General features: G+C 32.5%; 2 protein-coding genes across 2 annotated transcripts; both read left to right on the forward strand.

The window, feature by feature from the left end:
• Positions 1–1038: 1038 nt before the first annotated feature.
• LOC107397409 (sulfhydryl oxidase 2) lies at positions 1039–2890 on the forward strand. The gene has a single exon (XM_015982518.2). The coding sequence runs from the start codon at positions 1085–1087 to the stop codon at positions 2753–2755; it is 1671 nt and encodes a 556-aa protein (XP_015838004.2). The 5' UTR covers positions 1039–1084; the 3' UTR covers positions 2756–2890.
• An 878-nt stretch (positions 2891–3768) lies between these two features.
• Positions 3769–5831, forward strand: LOC100141818 (sulfhydryl oxidase 2). The gene is made up of 2 exons (XM_001811267.4): positions 3769–3799; positions 4500–5831. The coding sequence occupies exons 1-2, from the start codon at positions 3769–3771 to the stop codon at positions 5672–5674; spliced, it is 1206 nt and encodes a 401-aa protein (XP_001811319.1). The 3' UTR covers positions 5675–5831.
• Positions 5832–18294: the final 12463 nt, after the last annotated feature.

Raw genomic sequence — 18294 nt, forward strand, 5'->3', positions numbered from 1 at the left:
AAAAAACATATTGAAAACGTCTTATTCAGGCACAAAAGAAAGAATTAAGTTTCAGTTTGGACGAAAACGGCTTATTTTCGAGGATTCTTAGCTTAGAAACGAGTACACTTTTATAAAACAGAATGAAAACGCCTTATTCTAGCTCAAAAGATTGGTTATGCACTAGTTTGAAAGAAAACGATGCATTTTAGTCTTTTTTTTGCTTATAGAAAAGAGAAAATTTTATAATAAGGTGCAGAAAAACGCCATTCTAGCTCAAAAAATCGGTCTATGAACTACTTTGGAAGAAAACAATATGTTTTAGACTTTTTTTGCTTATAGAAAAGAGAAAATTTTATAAAAAAGTCTAGAAAAACGCCCTATTCTAGCTCAAAAGATCACTACTTTGAAAGAAATCAATGCGTTTTAGACTTGACTTAATTCTGTCTCAAAATTTAAAGATTCTTCAGTCCGTTTTAACCAAAGTTCGTGAAAAATTTGCTATACTTACGTCTTATTCCAACTAATTGCATTTTTGGGTAAAAATGTGTTCAAAAAAGCAAAACAGCGGGTAGTATGATTACTTGATTAAAATGTAACAAAGGCGTTTGCTATTGTTTTATCTTTTGTTCTGTTAAAATATAAATTACGTCCATCTTTTACTATTAAAATAGAATCATTTTTTTATACGATGCAATGTGTTTAGGGCTTTTGTTCAGTTTACTATTTTTTCGAAAAATAAAAAAAAATTGAATAATTTTTTTGACCAAACTTTATGGATTTTTCGTAATAATAAAAATCGTTCTGTGTTTACCAAGAAGCCAGTTTCTAACTCGATACGTTGTTAATACAATTTAAATTATAATGTAAATACACACCTGCAATTCAAGGCTAATTTGTAGGTGTTTAAATCAATTATTTGTTAATCATTTCCCAGTAGACAAGTCACTCGTTTATTTTTCTCCAACTCGCCTCTAAGCCTCCTTCAACAGTAGCAACAAAACCAAACCCGCTATCGATTACTCACATAATTACGCCATCCGTTAATGGCCATCAAATAAATAACATCACAAGCATTATTCCTCCCAGTGATTACCCGTCCGTCATGCTCAAACCACTAGCTCTCCTCCTCGTGCTAGCCGGCAGCCAGTGCGCCCCCCTAGGCGACCTCTACCTCCCCGACGACGACGTCGAAATCCTCACAATCGAGAACTTCAAACGCTACGTCGAAAACTCCACAAGCGCCTGGCTGGTGGAGTTCTACGCCAGCTGGTGCGGCTACTGCCAACGCTTCGCGCCCCCTTGGAAGCAGTTCGCCACGGAGGCGGCCCCCTGGCGGGACCTGGTGCGGGTGGCGGTGTTGGAGTGCTCCGACGAGATCAACACGCCGATTTGTCGCGACTTTGGAATTGTCAAATACCCAACAGTTCGGTATTTCCACGAAAATTCGCACTTTGATGGGGGCGACAAGGGGGTTATTGTGCCCCGGGAGTTCCCAGTGACCGTGGACGCGATCAAAAAGAACGTAATCGAGAGATTCATGACCGAAATGGGCGAAGGCCGAGGGGTGGTTTACCCCAATTTGTTACCCTACCTCCATTCGGACCTGGAGCCGTTTTTCGACGAAGAAGACGACGATATTTTTTACGGTTTTTTGGTGGTTGAGGATTCTGATAGTTATTTGGGGGGCGAAGTAGCGCTAGACCTTCACAAAACTCCAAACGTTACGATCAGACACGCCCTTAATAATAACACAAAGTTGGTGAAAAATTTACAAATTGGGAAATTCCCAACACTTGTTATAATCGATCGGAACAACAACACGCAAATTGTTACCGAAAATATCGAACACAAGAAGGAGCTCAAAGCGACAATTGCCGATTACTTGGCCAAGAAAGGGCTCAAAGTTTGCGAGACCACCCCTGAGAAAAAGGGCCACTTGTCCCTGGACCCCCACCCTGACCCCAAACAGCGCTCACGCACACTTTTGCGGCAAAAAATCAAAAAAATGGGAGACGCCGTCTTCCAAATGGACTTGGAAACGTCCCTTCGGTACGCCCTTTTGCGCGAAGTCTCGACCACTAAAGTGATCAAAGGCGAACAACTGGCGGCCCTTAGGGCCTTCCTCAACGTGATCAAGAAGTATTTCCCCTTCGGGTACAACTCCACGTCTTTCATCAACAATTTAACCAACTTGACTTCTTCGGACGAAGTCCAGGGGGTGCAGGTCCAGGTCCTGGTGCAGCAAGCTGATGACAGTGGGGTGTTTTCAACCCCGCAGCGCTTCCTGGGGTGTCAGGGGAGTGCGAACCGCTTTCGCGGATATCCATGTAGTCTTTGGCGCCTTTTCCATTACCTAACAGTTAACTCGGTTCTTTTGAATGTGAGTAACCGGAAGGCGAATCCGGTGGAAGTCCTCGGAGCGATGCACGGCTACGTCAAGCACTTCTTCAGCTGTAGTCACTGCAGTGAGCATTTCCAGAAGATGGCCGCTGAGAGGAATCTAACGAGTGTTTCGTCGCTTGAAGAGTCGGTTTTGTGGCTCTGGGAGGCGCATAATGTGGTCAATAAAAGATTAAAAGGTGACACAACCGAAGATCCGGAGTATCCGAAAGAACAGTTTCCGACCAGGTTGAGGTGTCCGGAGTGTTATGGCGAGGATGGGGCTTGGAAGAAGAAGGAGGTGTTGAAGTATTTGAAGAGGATGTACGGGAGATATAGTGTCAGATATGTGGGGTCGGATACCAAGGTTTTGTTTCCGGGACTTGATAGATAAGTTATTGACAAATTGTAAATAAATTTGTTCTTTGTTTTAAAAGAATCAATGTTAGAGAAGCTTTAATAAATACAATTTTTTAAGAAAAGACTGTTACTTATAGCTTGAAATAAAGTTAACGTCATAAATAAAAAATGATGTTTTTGTTTTTGCCTCTACCTATGACCACATTTCTTCAAAAAAATAAAAATAAAAATATTGATCAATCCAGAAAATTAAGAAAAATTTACATTTTTAATTGACATTTTATGTCGTACTTTGAAAATTTGTAGCTGTTAACTCTTTTGTAATACAAATTTTAAATGTTAAATACCATCCCTCTTTTGACAACCCAAAGGAACTGCTAAAGTGCATAAACTGCTCGAAAAATTTTAAGGATATTGGTGGTTTCATATACACTGCTCTACAACAGTTAAAGAAGTCTAATAATTCTAACATCAAACAAAGTTTTCACTAATTTTCGACCATTGGAATATCAGAAAAACAAATCATTAAAGAAGATGTATCTGCTTATAATTTAGTCGATTTTATTCGTTGATTTTCTCTAAATTCTTCTGTAATATCCTAAATTTTTATTTATCAGTTTATTTGAATGAATTAGTGCAACCAGTTCGTTACAAATGATAGTTATGAAAATTAAGTTAATAAACGTTTTTTCTTCTTTACTGTTAATCTATTAAAAAATTATCCTCCATTTAAGAAAACGTAGACATTTTGTACCTTTCTCTATCATATTTCTGTCGCTTATTATTTTTTTTCCAGGACATTACCCAGGTTTTTCCTATAATTACTCATCGTGAACTTTCCAATATAATATGAAAATATGAATTTAAACTATTAAAATGTTTTTAAAAGTCATTATCCCAAAAATTAAGAATTTGAAAGTAAAAAAACAGGACGAAAACTAATTGATTTAATTAAAAAAATGCAACTCGTTTATTTGCAACGTATTTTTTTAAATAAAAATATATTTGCTCTCCTAAATTTTTGCTGCCCTGGGTCTCTAGCTAAACATGCCACTGCTCGGATTGGTCTGTTTCAGACGTTTAAATTAAGATAAATTATAGTTTTTTAACAATTTTGCCAACAAGTTGTTAAGTTATATACTATGAATATAAAAAGAATATTTTTATGATATCGTAATTTTTCCGTCAAAATTTTGGCTTACATTTGCAGTTTAACTTCGGATCAAAAATTATAGAATTTTGTCTTTAATTCTTTTATGGATTTATTGACCCAATTTTTTTAATCAATGGAAAAATGCAGGTCATTAAGATTATGTATTATTTTTAAATTGACTAAAATAGGATTTTTTCATTCATATTAAGATCAGAAGTCTATTTTTATATTTTTATTTGAAGATTTCTGCAATTTTCAGTTTTTTTTGTGTGGTTACAATTTAATTGCATAAAATATTAAAAATTTAAGTTTTGTTGGTTATTTGGTTTAAATTAAGACCGCAATAGATTTTCGCAACGTTTCGTGTACCAACCACACTTCTTCAGACCATTTTTGGTTGTTCTTTCGAATCAACATACAGATTTTATAAGGCATATTTTGTGTATGTCCTAAATAAATTACAAATGCAACGGGAAACAAAGTCATAACTTTATTTTTATTCATTAAATTTCATATTTTCTCACACAGAAAAAAAAGTGCAAATATTAAGACATCAGAGTAAGCAAGGAGTAAGTAACAATAATTGAATAATGTTTGATTCCTACACTTTAAAATAAATATTAAGGAGAAAAAAGGACATGTTTTGACGAAGAAAACAACGACATTTTTTACGGTTTTTTGGTGGTTGAAGATTCTGATAATTATTTGGGGGGCGAAGTAGCGCTAGACCTTCACAAGACTCCAAACGTTACGATCAGACACGCTCTTAACAATAACACAAAGTTGGTGAAAAATTTACAAATTGGGAAATTCCCAACACTTGTTATAATCGATCGGAACAACAACACGCAAATTGTTACCGAAAATATCGAACACAAGAAGGAGCTCAAAGCGACAATTGCCGATTACTTGGCCAAGAAAGGGCTCAAAGTTTGCGAGACCACCCCTGAGAAAAAGGGCCACTTGTCCCTGGACCCCCACCCTGACCCCAAACAGCGCTCACGCACACTTTTGCGGCAAAAAATCAAAAAAATGGGAGACGCCGTCTTCCAAATGGACTTGGAAACGTCCCTTCGGTACGCCCTTTTGCGCGAAGTCTCGACCACTAAAGTGATCAAAGGCGAACAACTGGCGGCCCTTAGGGCCTTCCTCAGCGTGATCAAGAAGTATTTCCCCTTCGGGTACAACTCCACGTCTTTCATCAACAATTTAACCAACTTGACTTCTTCGGACGAAGTCCAGGGGGTGCAGGTCCAGGTCCTAGTGCAGCAAGCGGATGACAGTGGGGTGTTTTCAACCCCGCAGCGCTTCCTGGGGTGTCAGGGGAGTGCGAACCGCTTTCGCGGATATCCATGTAGTCTTTGGCGCCTTTTCCATTACCTAACAGTTAACTCGGTTCTTTTGAATGTGAGTAACCGGAAGGCGAATCCGGTGGAAGTCCTCGGAGCGATGCACGGCTACGTCAAGCACTTCTTCAGCTGTAGTCACTGCAGTGAGCATTTCCAGAAGATGGCCGCTGAGAGGAATCTAACGAGTGTTTCGTCGCTTGAAGAGTCGGTTCTGTGGCTCTGGGAGGCGCATAATGTGGTCAATAAAAGATTAAAAGGTGACACAACCGAAGATCCGGAGTATCCGAAAGAACAGTTTCCGACCAGGTTGAGGTGTCCGGAGTGTTATGGCGAGGATGGGACTTGGAGGAAGAAGGAGGTGTTGAAGTATTTGAAGAGGATGTACGGGAGATATAGTGTTAGATATGTGGGGTCGGATACCAAGGTTTTGTTTCCGGGACTTGATAGATAAGTTATTGACGAATTGTAAATAATTTGTTCTTTGTTTTAAAAGAATCAATGTTAGAGAAGCTTTAATAAATACAATTTTTTAAGAAAAGACTGTTACTTATAGCTTGAAATAATGTTAACGTCATAAATAAAATATGATGTTGTTGTTTTTGCCTCTACCTATGACTACATTTTTTCAAAAAAATAAAAATTAAAATATTGGTTAATCCTGAAAATAAAGAAAAATTTACATTTTTAATTGACATTTTATGTCGTACTTTGAAAATATGTAGCTGATAATTCTTTTGTAATATAAATTTTAAATGTTAAATACCATTCTTTTTTTGACAACCCAAAGGAACTGCTAAAGTGCATAAACTGCTCGAAAAATTTTAGGGATATTGGTGGATTAATATACACTGCTCTACAACAATGAAAGAAGTCTAATAATTCTAACATCAAACAAAGTCTTTATTAATCTTTGACCATTGGAATACCAGAAAAACAAATTATTAAAGAAGATGTATCTGCTTATAATTTAATCGATTTTATTCGTTGATTTTCTCTAAATTCTTCTGTAATATCCTAAATTTGTATTTATCAGTTTATTTGAATGAATTAGTGCAACCAGTTCGTTACAAATGATAGTTATGAAAATTAAGTTAATAAACGTTTTTTCTTCTTTACTGTAAATCTATTAAAAAATATACTCTCCATTTAAGAAAACGTAGAAATTTTGCACTTTTCTTTATCATATTACTGTCGCTTATTATTATTTTTTCAAGACATTACCCAGGTTTTTCCTATAATTACTCATCGTGAACTTTCCAATATAATATGAAAATATGAATTTAAACTATTAAAATGTTTTTAAAAGAAGTCATTATCCCAACAATTAAGAATTTGAAAGTAAAAAAACAGAACGAAAACTAATTGATTTAATTAAAAATGATACAACTTGTCTATTTGCTACGTATTTTTTTTAAATAAAAATATATTTGCTCTCCTAAATTTTTGCTGCCCTGGGTCTCTAGCTAAATATGCCACTGCTCGGGTTGGTCTGTTTCAGACGTTTAAATTAAGATAAATAATAGTTTTTTAACAATTTTGCCAACAAGTTGTTAAGATATATACTATGAATATAAAAAGAATATTTTTATGATATCGTAATTTTTTCGTCAAAATTTTGGCTTACATTTGCATTTAAAGTTCGTATAAAAAATTATAGAATTTCGTCGTTAATTCTCTTATTGATTTATTGACCCAATTTTCTTAATCAGTGGAAAAATGCAGGTCATTAAGATTATGTATTATTTTTAAATTGATTAAAATATGATTTTTTTTATTTGTAAGATCAGAAGTCTATTTTTATTTTTTCATTTGAAGACTTCTGCAATTTTAAATTTTTTTAATGTGTGGTTACAATTTGAATACAGAATTAAAAATTTAAGTTTTGTTGGTTATTTGGTTTAAATTAAGACCGTAATAGATTTTCGCAACGTTTCGTGTACCATCCACACTTCTTCAGACCATTTTTGGTTGTTTTTTCGAATCAACGTACAGATTTTATAAGGCATATTTTGTGTATGTCGTAAATAAATTACAAATGCAACGGGAAACAAAGTCATAAATTTGTTTACGCAAATATGACTTTTGCTTTATTTTTATTTATTATATTACGTTTTTTTTCAAAAAAGTGCAAATATTAAGACAACAGAGTAAACAAAGAGTACATAACACAAATTAAATAATGTTTGATTCCCACACTTTAAAATAAATATTAAGGAGAAAAAAAGAACATGTTTAAACCGGTCTGGGTTTATTTTCAAAGGGTTAAAATTTTCAATCACAACTTAAAACCTACAACTTGCACTCAATAATTATTTATAATTATAATTATAATTATTAAACGAAAATTTATTTAAAAATTTGACCGCGTTTTCTGCTTCCACAACAAATTATGAAATTTTCATCTTTGGAAACAAATAAATTATTAGATCATAAGTAATTACATTTTTTAAATAAAAATTTACTCATGATAATATCATGTCAGAAAAACATCAATAACCGATCGAATCTGGCAGTTTGAAAGCAACAATTAAATATATCACAGAGCATTGTAGTTTATACTGAAAGCTTCAACCTTTAAAAAACTTTTACGGTAAAAAGATTCAAAATTGAAAAATTCCAAGCACAATGTATGAAAGATATCAAGGTTTTGTTTCAAAAATTTGAGAAATAGATAATTTATTAAAGAATTGTAACAAGTGTAAACGATTTTGGTCTTTGTTTTTAAAGAACCACCATCTAAGAAAAGCTTTTAGACTGTTACCTATGGCAACTGAGTTTAGCTATGGATGTAACCTTGACTGCTCTGGAATTTTGAAATAAACTTTACGTCATTAATAAAAAAACACCATTTTTGTTTTCACCTCTGATTACGATAATATCTCGGATTGGTCAGTTTCAAACGTTTCAAATTAAGATAAATATTGGCTTTCTAATAACTTTGGCAACAAGTTGTAACATACGAGCTATAAATAAATTTATAAACATTTTTACGACATTGTTGTAATTTTTCCATCGAAATCTTTATGCTTACGTTTGCATTAAAATTAAAGTTACGATAAAGAATTAGAGAACGATCTAGAAGTATGGTCTTGAGTAAATTTCCTTCCTCCAATAAATGTTTATCAATTAATTTATCACAGACTTGCAGTAGAGGTTTATTGACCCAACTTTTCTAATCAGTAAAAATGCAGGTTATTAAGATTAATATATTTTTAAATTGATTAAAATATTGAAACAAACGTTTGTGTCACTCAATTTTTAATGTGTGGTAAAATTATACAAATATTAAAAATAAAAATAAAAAATATCTCACTTCTGTTGGTTGTTGTCTTGTAAATAAATTAGGATATTTTCTCGTCTAAATTAATAAGGATGTAGAAAATTTTAGCAACGTTTTGTACACTATGCACACTTCTTCAGACGATTATGGATATAATTATGTAGTATTTAAAAAATATTTTGTTCCAACGTCAATGCACACATTCAATTAAGGTATAGTTAATTTGTTTATGTCATAAATATACGTTACAAAATGCAACGGTCAACAGAAGTACGTAAAATTTATTTACGCAAATATGATTTTACTCATTCATTTGATATCAGAAGAAAACATACAAATAAAACCAAAACGACAAACAATGAATCGTAGATTTTTGGAAAATCAGAATACATTATTATAATTAGTAAAGATTCCTGAGTAAAGTCCCTGATCCGGACTATGTTGTTAAAATTTTGTTAATTAATTAAAAAAATTGAAACTACAACAAGCACTTTAATTTTTAATAACATTTTAAGATATTTTTTTTTATTTCAATTGTGTGACCAACTTTGACAAAGACTCTAATTCATATTTTAAAGTGGTTTTCTTAGTTTTGAAAGTTTTTTCTTCCTACAGCTTGAGTTTTAGCAAATTTAAAATCAGAGTACGGATTAACAATTTACGTTTTCTATGAAATGAGCTTCTTTTTTTTTGTTGTATTTCAAAAACTAATAATTTCCAAAAAAACTGCGTTTATGTAAATTTTTCCAAATTTTTTTACTTCTTTATAATAAATGTTAATTACAAAATAAATTATAAATATAGTGCTTAATCAACATTTTTTGTTTTCTAGTGTCAATTTAAAACAACGGATGCTTTAAAATAACATAACAAATAAACTAGCAAAGTAGGTTAAAAAATGGATCCAAAAATTACATACCTACTTTCGGTCCACTTTCATAAAAACCATTGTGGTGCAAATGACTAACGTGTTACCATGACAACTCATATAAAAGTCAATGCCAAGTGTACGATTTGCACCACAATGGTTTTTATGTAAGTGAACCTCGTATACGTTTATTTTAATTTTAATTTATTTATTAATTTTTGTGAGAAAGCATTGAACTATAGTGAAATTTTTTTATATCCTTGCAGTTAAAAAAGCTTATTTTTTTCACACTTACAAGTGGTTAGTACTCATAGCCATTTGTTTCTAGTGGATTATAATCGTTATAAATTGTTAATGAGCATTATAACACACAAAAGTACCTCGTAATATTCCGAAACAAAAAATAATTTGCTATAAACGCAAATGTTCTATTATTCCAAAAAATTTATCACGTTCTGTTCGTAGCATAATTATAAAAAATAAAATCACTCAAAAATTGAGTTAGTGCGAATAGAACGGTCATCATGATCAAAGCTCTCGTGTTACTTCTCTTGCCCATAGCTTACTGTAGCCTTGATACCGTTTCAAATGATTTATTCTCTCCCAGTGACAATGTGGAAATTTTAACCGGTCACAACTTCAAAAGACTCGTCGAAAAATCACCAACTGCCTGGTTGGTCAATTTTTACAGCAATACAAATGTTCGCAGTAAAGAATTCTCTCTAATTTGGAAGAAATTGGCAACTGAAGCAAAATCCTGGAGGGACCTGGTGAGAGTTGGAGTTGTCGACTGTTCAAAAGAGATCAACAAAGAAATTTGCCGCCAATCCTTTGTTCTTGCGTACCCAACTGTTAAATATTTCCACGAACGTGGAAGTCTCGGTAAAACTGATTTTGGATACCACGTTATCACTTCGCTTAAATTCGATTGGTTGAAACGGAACGTTGTCAACGTTTTCCAAAATGTAATTTCGAAAAGTCCAGGAAATGGCTTGCAATATCCTCAAGGTATTGTGCCAACTGCCGATCCCAGTCAACAGAAACTCTTCGAGGGAGTGAAAAAAAATGTTAAATACGTTATTTTGGTGATTGAAGATTTTCGGCAGCCTTTAGGGGCCGAAATGGCGTTGCATTTTCATAGAACACCTCAGGTTGCTTTTAAACGTACTGTCCTCACCAGTGGTGCAACTTTGAAGCATCTTCTAAAATTGCCACCGTTGCCTTTGCCACATATTGTCATCACAGATCGGAGGAACAACGTGGAGATAATTTCACACAATATTAATGAAACTATGTCTATGAAGTGGGTTCTTCATAAATATCTACAATCGAAAGGTATCAAACCTATTGTTGTAATTCCAAAGAAACTAACTCAATAACTATACTGTTAACAATTATTGTAAAACTTGACCCCAAAATAAATAAAAAATTTGAATAAAATTTTTTCTTATTTTCTTCCTTTAGTCTCCGGAGAAGCTTCAAATAATTTTTAACTGTATTGTATGCAGCTATTGTCTTGATTTTTGTAGGAGAACATTACAAGACGTTGCTCTACAACATATTAAAAAACTAGAGTCGTAGGCCTTTATGTTTTGTTGGAATTAAATGCGAAATATTTAATAATTTTTGAAAAATTGGCAAAAGACACGTGTTTAGATTGACCTATGCGTCGTGTGGATTTTATGCAGCTATTGTCTTGATTTTTGTAGGAGAACATTACAAGACTTTGCTCAACAACATATTAAAAAACTGAAGTTGTAGGCCTTTTTGTTATCTTGGAATTAAATGCGGAATATTTAATAATTTTTGGAAAATTTGCATTAGACATGTGTTTAGATTGACCTATGCGTCGTGTGGATTTTATGCAACTATTGTCTTGATTTTTGTAGGAGAACATTACAAGACTTTGCTCAACAACATATTAAAAAACTGAAGTTGTAGGCCTTTTTGTTATCTTGGAATGAAATGAGGAATATTTAATAATTTTTGAAAAATTTGCATAGGACACGTGTTTAGATTGACCTATGCGTCGTGTGGATTTTATGCAGCTATTGTCTTCATTTTTGTAGGAGAATATTACAAGACTTTGCTCTACAACATATTAAAAAATTGGAGTTGCAGGCCTTTTTGTTTTCTTGGAATTAAATACTGAATATTTAATAATTTTTGAAAAATTCGCAAAAGACACGTGTTTAGATTGACCTATGCGTCGTGTAGATTTTATGCAGCTATTGTCTTCATTTTTGTAGGAGAATATTACAAGACTTTGCTCTACAACATATTGAAAAATTGGAGTTGCAGGCCTTTTTGTTTTCTTGGAATTAAATACTGAATATTTAATAATTTTTGAAAAATTCGCAAAAGACACGTGTTTAGATTGACCTATGCGTCGTGTAGATTTTATGCAGCTATTGTCTTCATTTTTGTAGGAGAATATTACAAGACTTTGCTCTACAACATATTAAAAAATTGGAGTCGCAAACCTTTTTGTTTTCTTGGAATTAAATACTGAATATTTAATAATTTTTGAAAAATTCGCAAAAGACACGTGTTTAGATTGACCTATGCGTCGTGTGGATTTTATGCAGCTATTGTCTTCATTTTTGTAGGAGAACATTACAAGACTTTGCTCTACAACATATTAATAAACTGGAGTTGCAGGCCTTTTTGTTTTCTTGGAATTAAATGCGGAATATTTAATAATTTTTGGAAAATCTGCATAAGACACGTGTTTAGATTGACCCATGCGTCGTGTGGATTTTATGCAGCTATTGTCTTCATTTTTGTAGAAGAACATTACAAGACTTTGCTCTACAACATATTAAAAAACTAGAGTCGTAGGCCTTTTTGTTTTCTTGGAATTAAATACTGAATATTTAATAATTTTTGAAAAGTTTGCAAAAGACACGTGTTTAGTTTGACCTATGCGTCGTGTGGATTTTATGCAGCTATTGTCTTCATTTTTGTAGGAGAACATTACAAGACTTTGCTCTACAACATATTAATAAACTGGAGTTGCAGGCCTTTTTGTTTTCTTGGAATTAAATGCGGAATATTTAATAATTTTTGGAAAATCTGCATAAGACACGTGTTTAGATTGACCCATGCGTCGTGTGGATTTTATGCAGCTATTGTCTTCATTTTTGTAGAAGAACATTACAAGACTTTGCTCTACAACATATTAAAAAACTAGAGTCGTAGGCCTTTTTGTTTTCTTGGAATTAAATACTGAATATTTAATAATTTTTGAAAAGTTTGCAAAAGACACGTGTTTAGTTTGACCTATGCGTCGTGTGGATTTTATGCAGCTATTGTCTTCATTTTTGTAGGAGAACATTACAAAACTTTGCTCTACAACATATTGAAAAATTGGAGTTGCAGGCCTTTTTGTTTTCTTGGAATTAAATGCGGAATATTTAATAATTTTTGAAAAATTCGCAAAAGACACGTGTTTAGTTTGACCTATGCGTCGTGTGGATTTTATGCAGCTATTGTCTTCATTTTTGTAGGAGAATATTACAAGACTTTGCTCTACAACATATTGAAAAATTGGAGTTGCAGGCCTTTTTGTTTTCTTGGAATTAAATACTGAATATTTAATAATTTTTGAAAAATTCGCAAAAGACACGTGTTTAGATTGACCTATGCGTCGTGTAGATTTTATGCAGCTATTGTCTTCATTTTTGTAGGAGAATATTACAAGACTTTGCTCTACAACATATTGAAAAATTGGAGTTGCAGGCCTTTTTGTTTTCTTGGAATTAAATACTGAATATTTAATAATTTTTGAAAAATTCGCAAAAGACACGTGTTTAGATTGACCTATGCGTCGTGTAGATTTTATGCAGCTATTGTCTTCATTTTTGTAGGAGAATATTACAAGACTTTGCTCTACAACATATTAAAAAATTGGAGTCGCAAACCTTTTTGTTTTCTTGGAATTAAATACTGAATATTTAATAATTTTTGAAAAATTCGCAAAAGACACGTGTTTAGATTGACCTATGCGTCGTGTGGATTTTATGCAGCTATTGTCTTCATTTTTGTAGGAGAACATTACAAGACTTTGCTCTACAACATATTAAAAAACTAGAGTCGTAGGCCTTTTTGTTTTCTTGGAATTAAATACTGAATATTTAATAATTTTTGAAAAGTTTGCAAAAGACACGTGTTTAGTTTGACCTATGCGTCGTGTGGATTTTATGCAGCTATTGTCTTCATTTTTGTAGGAGAACATTACAAAACTTTGCTCTACAACATATTGAAAAATTGGAGTTGCAGGCCTTTTTGTTTTCTTGGAATTAAATGCGGAATATTTAATAATTTTTGAAAAATTCGCAAAAGACACGTGTTTAGTTTGACCTATGCGTCGTGTGGATTTTATGCAGCTATTGTCTTCATTTTTGTAGAAGAACATTACAAGACTTTGCTCTACAACATATTAAAAAATTGGAGTTGCAGGCCTTTTTGTTTTCTTGGAATTAAATGCGGAATATTTAATAATTTTTGAAAAATTCGCAAAAGACACGTGTTTAGTTTGACCTATGCGTCGTGTGGATTTTATGCAGCTATTGTCTTCATTTTTGTAGAAGAACATTACAAGACTTTGCTCTACAACATATTAAAAAACTAGAGTCGTAGGCCTTTTTGTTTTCTTGGAATTAAATACTGAATATTTAATAATTTTTGAAAAGTTTGCAAAAGACACGTGTTTAGTTTGACCTATGCGTCGTGTGGATTTTATGCAGCTATTGTCTTAATTTTTGTAGGAGAACATCACAAGACTTTGCTCTACAACATATTAATAAACTGGAGTTGCAGGCCTTTTTGTTTTCTTGGAATTAAATGCGGAATATTTAATAATTTTTGGAAAATCTGCATAAGACACGTGTTTAGATTGACCCATGCGTCGTGTGAATTTTATGCAGCTATTGTCTTCATTTTTGTAGAAGAACATTACAAGACTTTGCTCTACAACATATTAAAAAACTAGAGTCGTAGGCCTTTTTGTTTTCTTGGAATTAAATACTGAATATTTAATAATTTTTGAAAAGTTTGCAAAAGACACGTGTTTAGTTTGACCTATGCGTCGTGTGGATTTTATGCAGCTATTGTCTTCATTTTTGTAGGAGAATATTACAAGACTTTGCTCTACAACATATTAAAAAATTGGAGTTGCAGGCCTTTTTGTTTTCTTGGAATTAAATACTGAATATTTAATAATTTTTGAAAAATTCGCAAAAGACACGTGTTTAGATTGACCCATGCGTCGTGTGGATTTTATGCAGCTATTGTCTTCATTTTTGTAGAAGAACATTACAAGACTTTGCTCTACAACATATTAAAAAACTAGAGTCGTAGGCCTTTTTGTTTTCTTGGAATTAAATACTGAATATTTAATAATTTTTGAAAAGTTTGCAAAAGACACGTGTTTAGTTTGACCTATGCGTCGTGTGGATTTTATGCAGCTATTGTCTTCATTTTTGTAGGAGAACATTACAAGACTTTGCTCTACAACATATTAATAAACTGGAGTTGCAGGCCTTTTTGTTTTCTTGGAATTAAATGCGGAATATTTAATAATTTTTGGAAAATCTGCATAAGACACGTGTTTAGATTGACCCATGCGTCGTGTGGATTTTATGCAGCTATTGTCTTCATTTTTGTAGAAGAACATTACAAGACTTTGCTCTACAACATATTAAAAAACTAGAGTCGTAGGCCTTTTTGTTTTCTTGGAATTAAATACTGAATATTTAATAATTTTTGAAAAGTTTGCAAAAGACACGTGTTTAGTTTGACCTATGCGTCGTGTGGATTTTATGCAGCTATTGTCTTCATTTTTGTAGGAGAACATTACAAAACTTTGCTCTACAACATATTGAAAAATTGGAGTTGCAGGCCTTTTTGTTTTCTTGGAATTAAATGCGGAATATTTAATAATTTTTGAAAAATTCGCAAAAGACACGTGTTTAGTTTGACCTATGCGTCGTGTGGATTTTATGCAGCTATTGTCTTCATTTTTGTAGAAGAACATTACAAGACTTTGCTCTACAACATATTAAAAAACTAGAGTCGTAGGCCTTTTTGTTTTCTTGGAATTAAATACTGAATATTTAATAATTTTTGAAAAGTTTGCAAAAGACACGTGTTTAGTTTGACCTATGCGTCGTGTGGATTTTATGCAGCTATTGTCTTCATTTTTGTAGGAGAACATTACAAGACTTTGCTCTACAACATATTAATAAACTGGAGTTGCAGGCCTTTTTGTTTTCTTGGAATTAAATGCGGAATATTTAATAATTTTTGGAAAATCTGCATAAGACACGTGTTTAGATTGACCCATGCGTCGTGTGGATTTTATGCAGCTATTGTCTTCATTTTTGTAGAAGAACATTACAAGACTTTGCTCTACAACATATTAAAAAACTAGAGTCGTAGGCCTTTTTGTTTTCTTGGAATTAAATACTGAATATTTAATAATTTTTGAAAAGTTTGCAAAAGACACGTGTTTAGTTTGACCTATGCGTCGTGTGGATTTTATGCAGCTATTGTCTTCATTTTTGTAGGAGAACATTACAAAACTTTGCTCTACAACATATTGAAAAATTGGAGTTGCAGGCCTTTTTGTTTTCTTGGAATTAAATACTGAATATTTAATAATTTTTGAAAAATTCGCAAAAGACACGTGTTTAGATTGACCTATGCGTCGTGTAGATTTTATGCAGCTATTGTCTTCATTTTTGTAGGAGAATATTACAAGACTTTGCTCTACAACATATTGAAAAATTGGAGTTGCAGGCCTTTTTGTTTTCTTGGAATTAAATACTGAATATTTAATAATTTTTGAAAAATTCGCAAAAGACACGTGTTTAGATTGACCTATGCGTCGTGTAGATTTTATGCAGCTATTGTCTTCATTTTTGTAGGAGAATATTACAAGACTTTGCTCTACAACATATTAAAAAATTGGAGTCGCAAACCTTTTTGTTTTCTTGGAATTAAATACTGAATATTTAATAATTTTTGAAAAATTCGCAAAAGACACGTGTTTAGATTGACCTATGCGTCGTGTGGATTTTATGCAGCTATTGTCTTCATTTTTGTAGGAGAACATTACAAGACTTTGCTCTACAACATATTAAAAAACTAGAGTCGTAGGCCTTTTTGTTTTCTTGGAATTAAATACTGAATATTTAATAATTTTTGAAAAGTTTGCAAAAGACACGTGTTTAGTTTGACCTATGCGTCGTGTGGATTTTATGCAGCTATTGTCTTCATTTTTGTAGGAGAATATTACAAGACTTTGCTCTACAACATATTGAAAAATTGGAGTTGCAGGCCTTTTTGTTTTCTTGGAATTAAATACTGAATATTTAATAATTTTTGAAAAATTCGCAAAAGACACGTGTTTAGATTGACCTATGCGTCGTGTAGATTTTATGCAGCTATTGTCTTCATTTTTGTAGGAGAATATTACAAGACTTTGCTCTACAACATATTGAAAAATTGGAGTTGCAGGCCTTTTTGTTTTCTTGGAATTAAATACTGAATATTTAATAATTTTTGAAAAGTTTGCAAAAGACACGTGTTTAGTTTGACCTATGCGTCGTGTGGATTTTATGCAGCTATTGTCTTCATTTTTGTAGGAGAATATTACAAGACTTTGCTCTACAACATATTAAAAAATTGGAGTTGCAGGCCTTTTTGTTTTCTTGGAATTAAATACTGAATATTTAATAATTTTTGAAAAATTCGCAAAAGACACGTGTTTAGATTGACCCATGCGTCGTGTGGATTTTATGCAGCTATTGTCTTCATTTTTGTAGAAGAACATTACAAGACTTTGCTCTACAACATATTAAAAAACTAGAGTCGTAGGCCTTTTTGTTTTCTTGGAATTAAATACTGAATATTTAATAATTTTTGAAAAGTTTGCAAAAGACACGTGTTTAGTTTGACCTATGCGTCGTGTGGATTTTATGCAGCTATTGTCTTCATTTTTGTAGGAGAATATTACAAGACTTTGCTCTACAACATATTGAAAAATTGGAGTTGCAGGCCTTTTTGTTTTCTTGGAATTAAATACTGAATATTTAATAATTTTTGAAAAATTCGCAAAAGACACGTGTTTAGATTGACCCATGCGTCGTGTGGATTTTATGCAGCTATTGTCTTCATTTTTGTAGAAGAACATTACAAGACTTTGCTCTACAACATATTAAAAAACTAGAGTCGTAGGCCTTTTTGTTTTCTTGGAATTAAATACTGAATATTTAATAATTTTTGAAAAGTTTGCAAAAGACACGTGTTTAGTTTGACCTATGCGTCGTGTGGATTTTATGCAGCTATTGTCTTCATTTTTGTAGGAGAACATTACAAGACTTTGCTCTACAACATATTAATAAACTGGAGTTGCAGGCCTTTTTGTTTTCTTGGAATTAAATGCGGAATATTTAATAATTTTTGGAAAATCTGCATAAGACACGTGTTTAGATTGACCCATGCGTCGTGTGGATTTTATGCAGCTATTGTCTTCATTTTTGTAGAAGAACATTACAAGACTTTGCTCTACAACATATTAAAAAACTAGAGTCGTAGGCCTTTTTGTTTTCTTGGAATTAAATACTGAATATTTAATAATTTTTGAAAAGTTTGCAAAAGACACGTGTTTAGTTTGACCTATGCGTCGTGTGGATTTTATGCAGCTATTGTCTTCATTTTTGTAGGAGAACATTACAAGACTTTGCTCTACAACATATTAAAAAACTAGAGTCGTAGGCCTTTTTGTTTTCTTGGAATTAAATACTGAATATTTAATAATTTTTGAAAAGTTTGCAAAAGACACGTGTTTAGTTTGACCTATGCGTCGTGTGGATTTTATGCAGCTATTGTCTTCATTTTTGTAGGAGAACATTACAAG

This window comes from Tribolium castaneum, chromosome 1 (genome assembly GCF_031307605.1).
Source record: "Tribolium castaneum strain GA2 chromosome 1, icTriCast1.1, whole genome shotgun sequence".
Classification (NCBI taxonomy): domain Eukaryota; kingdom Metazoa; phylum Arthropoda; class Insecta; order Coleoptera; family Tenebrionidae; genus Tribolium; species Tribolium castaneum.

Bases quoted from the DNA above. Each gene is read 5' to 3' on its own strand.
- LOC100141818 (XM_001811267.4), top strand. From the start codon at position 3,769: ATGCCACTGCTCGGATTGGTCTGTTTCAGAC. The intron at 3,800-4,499 runs GTTTAAATTAAG...ATAAATATTAAG, and splicing joins CGGATTGGTCTGTTTCAGAC to GAGAAAAAAGGACATGTTTT.
- LOC107397409 (XM_015982518.2), top strand. From the start codon at position 1,085: ATGCTCAAACCACTAGCTCTCCTCCTCGTGCTAGCCGGCAGCCAGTGC.